Genomic DNA, 8,677 nt, shown 5'->3' on the forward strand with positions numbered 1-8,677 from the left:
TCTGTGAGTGAAGAAGTAAAAAATAACGTTTGGAATAGTAAAATAACATTCAAAATTTTGATTTTTTGGAGTGAAAAATTGCTAATTTGCTACCAAACGGGGTTAATATCTTATTTTTAATAGCAGATTTGTGTAGATTATTTTGTAGAATTTGTCTTTATTTAGAATGATAAGACTTCTTGTTTACCTTTAAAGTCTATAATAATGGTTTATTTTTATTTGGTTATTTTTATTATTCTTTGCGAATCAACGATCTTTCGAGATCATCATTCTGCATATTTCGCCGCATTATTTTAATATTAGAAAACAATCAAGTTTCTAATAAAGACGGATGTTCGTGAAATCTAAATAGCAAAAATCATGCAATGTGTTAACACAATTGTGTCTACAATTGATGGTCTTAGAACAACTATTTGTTCAAATGGAGGTGTTGAAACAACAAATGGATGATTTTCTATCCCGATAGTTTTACAGTCTCAAAGACATAGCGAAAGTAGGCTCTGACATTGATGATAACATTTTTGATCCCTTCAATCTCGATTTGTAAAATATTGATTTAAGCGAGGATATTGATGGCCAACCTATTTTTGACTCAAAGGTCGACGAGGATATTTGAGAAGATTATGTTAAGGACAAGACTGAATGTGTGAATACTAGTGGTACACTCATGTCAGCAATACAGGCTTCAAGTATTACAATTGTGGATAATTTCTCCATTGAGTGCCTTGGGATAAATTTTCTGGGCAAGCCACTACATTTTCCTCTTGGACAACTGTTTGTTTTATAGTTTTTGCACCCTTGTTGAAATTCGAGACACTAGCTAAAGTATCCTCATCATATAGTGGGGTGATATCGTAATGAAATTTATCCAAACTCAAAATCTTTTTCAATCCCTTTGTCAAATATATACAGACTTTCATAACCTTAACATGAATCAACCTCCCAATCGAAAATAAAGGTGGCTAAATGACATGTTGGACTATGACTCTGTACACAAACATCCATGATCAGATGGTTTCCCTTCGAGTTGGAATCCTTCGATTTCTCGTCGAGAACCGTGTCCATCTACCGAGTCTGCAACCAACTCTATCCATCTTTGTAGACAGACACGATTATTGAGTTTATGTACTTGTTTCGAAATGATATTCGAGGCATGTCAAGTCCTTTGCTTAGCGTGATGTTGCCTTGTACTTGTTCAAGCATCGAATGTGGTCATCAATTGCAAGGTTCACCTCATTAATTCTCTTCCAAAACAAAATTCTAATTAACAAATCCTAACAATTGAAAGTATCTCCAAGAGACTTTCTAATTTTGAAAAGTATATTCTATTATTTGGAGGGTATATATAAATCTAGAGAGTTAAAATTTTGAAATACTCTATCAAACTCTTTATATTTAACTTTTAATTTTACGACTCCCGAAAAATATATATTATTTTTCTCATGTCTTAATTTAAATAGCTTTTATCTAGATTATTACATTATTTTTCTACATTGAAAAATTGAAACTCTTTAAATGCATTTAATTATAAAGAGTGAGTTTGATTCTCCAAATCACACTTTCTAAACTAAAATGTTAATTTAAAGAGTCACTTATCATGATTTTAAGGAATTGACTCTTTAAAACAGAGAGCATTTCATATTTAAAGTGTCTGTTACAGATGTTCTAAGTTCAATAAAAATGCTCGATTTAGTTAAAAAAATGACTGACATCGTGATCGGATACAACAATGAAATTGGCCATGCAAATATTCCATGGATACAGAGGTTTCATGGTTAGAATTTTGAGTATCCGACTTTGGAATCAAAATTGTCATTTTCATAAGTTTTCTAGTTTTTACAATTTATTATGGAATCAAATTTGTCGCTTTTATAAGCTCCCCTTTTTATTATTATTATTATTATTATTATTATTATTATTATTATTATTATTATTTTATTTATTTATTTATTTATTTTTACACAATTTATTCACCCTGACCCATTGACCCGATGAAATGGAAATGGGATGCAAAGAAATAGTTATAAAGAACAAACTATAGCGAAAAAGGAGTTGTATTAGACTTTTGAGTTTTGAGGAGTCTTTCAACTATAGCAAACTTAAAAATCCAACCCCTGAGACAAGTTTAATTACATTAGAAGTTGGCATTAGAACCAATTCCAATGGTGACATTTGTTCCCTTTTTTTTTTTTTTTTTTTTTTGGTAACGGGGGAACCCGTTGTCGTTACCCTTCAGGTGCGCACTGGATAAACCTTCGGACTGACGTAATAACCTGCAAACCAAGCCAGCCAAGAAAACACATTTGTTTCTTTGCTCGTTAGGGAGGATGTATTTTAATTATTTTTCTTTCAAAGTTCCAAAATTCTTAATAGGAGAAAGAAGACAAATTATGTAGTACAGATAATTCGTTCGATGGTATTTCTTGAACAAGAGTCTGACTTGATACTAAGCGCACATGATAGTTTTGACACTATCATTGAAGATGTGATTTATGAACATCTTATCAACGTCGAAAAAATAATTTTCTTCATAATCTCATTCTTAATCATCATCCTATGCTAATTTGTTACAACAGTGGCAGCTACGGAATCTATGATAACATTCAGGGTTAAACATGATTCCTAGAGAGTTACCAAAGCACAAAGTTCTCGATATTTAGCCCTTGTTTGATTTTCATTTTTTTTTTATCAAAATACATTTTTTAACAGCCATTTGATTTCACTTCAATCACATATTTTTCAATAAAATAATATTACACGTTAATTCATAATTTTTCTTTATTTTTTAATTATACATTTTTCATCAATATACTATTCAAAAATGTATTTTCATATCAGAATGAGAAACAAACAACGGCTTAATTTTTCACTGTACAAAAGAAAAGAGAAAAGGACTGGAAATGGTATATGGAAAGTTGGAAACATTAATGTATAAAGAAAATAGTAACGAGACTAGAAGGAATGATGAACACACCGTGCACGTTAGTCTAGGTGGCGGGCAAAAGGAGGCAGAGCTACGAACTTTCGTTGTGGGTCCCATCTTACCCAGTGGGGCGCACGAAAGGATGACGGCACCCACACGTGCAGGCATTGACTTGTTCCTTGAAGTTTTCTCCGTAATTACTAATAAAAAGCTAGGCTAAGATTTTCTGTGATTATTGTAAAAAATTGTCCCTAATGTACCAAACTGCCCTTGGGAGCCCTTTAAAAATGTTTTCAAACTAAAAAGAAATTTTTTTTTTTCAACTTGTAAACTAGTTTCTATTTAGTCGTGTAATCGAAAAAATATTAGATTCGAATTTGGTTAGACTGAAATTTTAATAAATCTTGTTTAAATTTGTACTAAAATCTAAAAGGACAAATAAACTATAATCAATTTTTCAAGAATGTAATCATGTAAATCTTTGTTTAAGTGGGATGGCTTTGAAAAATAAAAAATAAAAAGTGACGCACACAAATACAACTAAGTTTTTACGAAGATCAAACAACTCAAATGATCAATTTAATTGAAAATTTATTGCAATGCTTGATGTTTGCCGCGTGTTCTTTTTGAAATTTGAATTCACAAGTTAAGTTGATTGTATGGAATAATGAACACATAGTTCGCCGCATGGTTCTCATTAAATTTGAGAATTATGTTATAGTTCACCATTTAAATATATTTCAGTTAAAGAACTGCTCTCTGTATAGAAAAAGATAACAAACAAATGCCAGTATGATACAACTATAGTCAAGAACAGATTAGAAATTTAAAATTTAGCATGTGTGGGAAGTGTTTATATATGGTTTAAATCATAAAAAAATAGAAAAAAGTGATGAACAAGTGAAAAATATTTGTAGATTTCTCGAAATGCATAGAACTGAATGTATGTAATAATTGATCTACACAAAATTCAAAACAGGATAACATTGCAACAATATAATATGAAACCATAGGGTGTTTAATAATTCATTATTTTCGTAGCCAAACTCCAACAGCTCATGAGAAAGCCCTTCTAACACCTACTTGAATCATCTTTGATCGTGTAAAATATTAAAATTAAAAAGGGCCAATTGACAAAGATTTTGAAAAGACAAAAAGTTGTTATTAAGATTAAGAAATTTCTTTTGAACATGTTAAAATAATTTTTTAAAAATATTTTATCTGATTAGAATAGTTTTTTTTTAAGAAAACTAAAATAAGATAAAAAAAAAAAAAAACACTCTTCTGCAAAAAAGTAGAGATCTTGTCAAATGGACCATAAAAATCGACAACATTTCTTTATCTTCTCATATTCTAGAAAGCCAAAAAAAAAAAAAAAAAAAAAAAAATTTTTTTTTAAGAAAAAAAAAAAAAAAAAAAAAAAAAAAATCTCATGTACAGGCATAGAGAGCAAAGCAAGTGAAAATAAAGACAGGCAAATATGACAAGACCAACCCAGAGTTTGGTCATTTCACCAACTTAAAATAATTAACTAAAATAAATCACAATTAGCACCGGATAATAATCGTCACATCATCATCACTAAATAATGACCTTTTTTAAGTCATAGACGCGTTTGACCTCCGCACTAATACTTACAGCCTATACATACACCCTCATACACGTTTGTGTATCTATACACGCAGACACATAGTTGTTAAATTTCATCTCTCTTGCGTGAATCTAGGACAAATGTTTCAGTTAAATTTTATATATTTTCTTTACTTTTCTGGAGAAATTTTCAGAACAAAAAATTTGACTGAAAATTATCTGTTCAAATAACCGGAGATACGATGAGGAGAGGTGTTAATGGAACCGATGTTCTGGAGACTATAAACGCCGCTGCTACTGCGATCTCATTGAATGAAAATCGATTTCCTCAATCTTCGATTCAGGTATAATTTGTCGTGGAATGTATTTTTGTTAAGAGCTTATTGATGATTTTTCAATTTAGATTGATTTTTCTCGAATTCTGATAGCTTTATTGCGGAATTTTTTGAGTTGAAGCGTTGGATGTTTGTTTACGGTAAAATTTTCGTATGAGAAATGAGACCTGGTGTTTGATTTTTGTATTTGAATTTTATATTTCGTTTGAAGTTTGATCAGAAACCTTAAAAGAAAAAATATTGGATCATAAATTAGATTAATTGGACATGAACTCGATTGCAATTGCGGTTTTGAGCACTCTTAATAGTGTCTTGTAAAATTCTGTTTGCTTTTCTACGCGCAATAAAGGTTGTTTGGTGAGTTCTTTAGAAATTAATGATGGGAACAAGTTATATGAAATTTACTCTATATAATCAGAAAGTTACTTGGCTAAGCTTTTAAGTGCTCAAAAGTAGTGCATTTCAAGGAATGCATGGTTAAAAAGTAGATAAATTTGGGGTAAAGGAATGTGTGGTTAAAAATGATTTTTGACTCATTAGCACTTAAAAGCTTTGCCAAACATACACTTGATCTGGTAAAAGTAATGTAAAGGCGAGAAATATACGCTGATCATGATGTGGCCGAACATCTTATCCATAATGTCAGTAATCAGTGGTGTTCATTACTAGCTTCAGTTACTTATAAAATGGGGCATGATTATATGCTAAAAGGAATGTAAAGCAAAGCAATATTGGCTGATCATGGCATAACTTACCATCTTATCCATATTGTTGTAAAGTAATCAGCTGCTGTACACTTTTACAGCCCCTCACAATGAGGGGCTCACAAATTTAATATTCATGTGGGCCCCTCAACATGTGAGGGGGCTGCCTGTATAGCATGGTGTACAAATAGATTTTTCCTTTTTAAAAATTGAGCATATTGATTCTCATGTTTTTAACATTTACGATAAAGTAGATGATTTTTTTACTGGTTGAATTCGAGGAAGATGTAATGCGAACCAACTGAATACAATGCTGTATAATTAGCAATTTATGTTTTCGTTTACACAATCTCCCCGCCGTTAATGTTACTGCTTCTATTAAATAGCTTGTAGAATTTATGGTACTGACGTTCTTGCATTTGTGTTATTTGTTTTAAATGAGGAATAGTTTAATGTGTCAATTGTTCTTTTGACTACTAAATTTCCGTGTTATCTTTAATGGCATTACATCATGTGGAAGTATCTTGAGGTGAATTATAATCCATTTGTTGGTGCTGGTATTTATTTTTACTAGTTTATGTTTAACATCAGTTATACACCAGAGATATCTTAATGTGCTTTCAAGTAAAACGCGTATGTGATTGACATTGCAGAAAAGAAGGTGGGGAAGCTGCTGGAGCCTTTATTGGTGTTTCGGATCTCACAAGAATAACAAGCGAATTGGACATGCCGTTCTTGTTCCCCAAACTCCGGAGACAGGAGCAGATGCTCTCCGATATGAAAATCCGACTCAACCTCCTTCCATAGTAGTTCCTTTCATTGCACCTCCTTCGTCCCCTGCGTCATTCTTTCTGTCAGAACCTCCTTCGGCAACCCAGTCGCCAACTGGCCTATCATTGCACACCTCTATATCAGCAAGCATGTATTCCCCCAGTGGGCCTGCATCAATTTTCGCTATTGGTCCTTACGCATATGAAACCCAATTAGTCTCTCCACCGGTCTTCTCAACCATCACTACGGAACCATCAACTGCTCCATTTACTCCTCCCCCGGAATATGTCCACCTGACTACACCTTCATCTCCCGAGGTGCCATTTGCTCGTCTTCTTGAACCTAATCTTCAAAATCGTGAAGCTGGTGAGAGATACCCTATATTTCATTATGAATTTCAGTCTTATCAACTTCAACCTGGAAGTCCAGTGAGCCATTTGATCTCACCTAGTTCAGGCACCTCATCGCCTTTTCTCGAATGTGAGTTTGGAACTGGCGACCCTTCCAAGCTTTTTAACTTGGACAAGCTGGTGCTTCGCGAAGGGGAATCACACCAAGGATCTGGCACGTTGACTCCGGATGCTGTGGGGCCTGGACCTCGTGATAGTTTACTTTTAAACCGTCAGGATTCGGATGTTGGTCCCCTTCCAGATATATGCAAAGGATTGCAGAATGATAAGACAGTGGTCAATCATAGAGTTTCTTTTGAGATAACTACACCAGAAGTTATAAGATGCGTGGAAAAGAAACCAGCAGCTTTACCTGTAGCCGTGGTTGAACCTGTTGAGAATGTGGAATTTACTGGAGAGAAAAACCCTATTGAAATTGTGCACGAGTCCTCTACTGGGGAAATGTCCAACACCGCGTCCGTAAAAGCTCGTACAGATGGTGATGATGAACGACAGTGGCATAAAAAAAGTCGGAATATCACTCTTGGGTCTGCCAAAGAATTCAACTTCGACAATATCGATAGTGGAAATTCCATTGAGCATAAAATTGGCTCCGATTGGTGGACAAATGAGAAGATACTTGGAGACGAGGGAGGGCCTTGTAAGAACTGGTCTTTCCCGATTGTACAGACAGGTGCCAGCTAATTGTCCGATGGTACTCGAAAAAGAAGTTAAAATATTAAATGGGTTTTAGGTAGTCACGTTTTGCAGGACTGACACTACACGAAGACATTTTTGGAGCACTTCCTAACCCCGAAAAAGAACAGACAGGATGTATTCTTAGCATAAAGGTTTAACCCTAATCTTGAGGGCTCCCACCGACCCGCCCTATGGATGTATTCTTAACATATTGATGATACTATGATGCTCAAGACGAAAACTGTCTTAAGAGTATCTACATATTTTAGCTTAGAGTTTTCATATGTAAAATAAAAATAATGATTAGCGATAACTTTGATAGGTATGGTCTTAGATGATGATTTTGCTAGGATAAACGACGTTGTCCGTCTCCCTAATGTATTTTATGAATGTTTGTTACAATTTATTTAGCATGCCCTCAGAAGTATGTATGTTGTAAATATACTATTGTTGTGAATGTGTTCTTGTTTACTGTCAATAGTTGATGGACTTTTTATTCGAAAGAAAATAATGTAGAAATTACACCTAACATCCCCAATTGCATGAAAATAAAAGAGCTAATTAGGTGGAGCCTAATTGATAGGATTGTTTGTTAATTGGTTTTATTATAAAAAAGATGTCAACCTGCCACTAAAATTATCGAGATAGTTATGTAAGACTATCTTCAATTCTTAATCGTATCCAATTCCCAACTCATCAAGTTAGCATCACTTTAAAAGGAATTCATAATCAAACAACATATATACATTTTCGGCCATTTGACAAAATTCAGACAAATTAAGTCCGACAGCTGTAATAGTGTCATATGACCCGTAAACTAACCTAAGACCCTTCATTGACCACAAGAAAGAAGAAAATACATTTTACCTTCTAGAATCCCTCACCCCACAACACTCCTCCCCACCCCACCCTACCCTACTTTACCACTCACAAGTCACCTTTCTAACAGATAAATATTATTGAGCATCATTGATGTCAAAACACTAATTTATGTGACACTAATATGATATTAAATGATAATTACAGTTAAACGTGTCACTTAATTTCACATTTTCATTGAGCCTGTCAAATTGATAACATATAATCAAACATATAGAGAAGAAGAACAAAAGAAGAGGAAGAAAATAATTGAGCCACCAGAAATTAGGTTTCTAATGAATAATTAAGTTTTATATATTACAAGAAGTGTAAACAAACAAGGAAACTTACCTTAGAAGGAAACTAAATAATATTATGCATAAATTAAAAGATGCTATATAAGACTAA

At 33.2% G+C, this 8,677-nt stretch overlaps 1 protein-coding gene across 1 annotated transcript; it reads left to right on the forward strand.

Annotated features, from left to right (window-relative positions):
* The first annotated feature begins 4,531 nt into the window (after positions 1-4,531).
* Positions 4,532-7,889, forward strand: LOC111371818. Its single transcript, XM_022993993.1, has 2 exons — positions 4,532-4,857; positions 6,206-7,889. The coding sequence occupies exons 1-2, from the start codon at positions 4,756-4,758 to the stop codon at positions 7,415-7,417; spliced, it is 1,314 nt and encodes a 437-aa protein (XP_022849761.1). The 5' UTR covers positions 4,532-4,755; the 3' UTR covers positions 7,418-7,889.
* The last annotated feature ends 788 nt before the right edge of the window (positions 7,890-8,677 follow it).

This window comes from Olea europaea, chromosome 22, assembly GCF_002742605.1.
Source record: "Olea europaea var. sylvestris chromosome 22, O_europaea_v1, whole genome shotgun sequence".
NCBI classification, from domain to species: Eukaryota; Viridiplantae; Streptophyta; class Magnoliopsida; order Lamiales; family Oleaceae; genus Olea; species Olea europaea.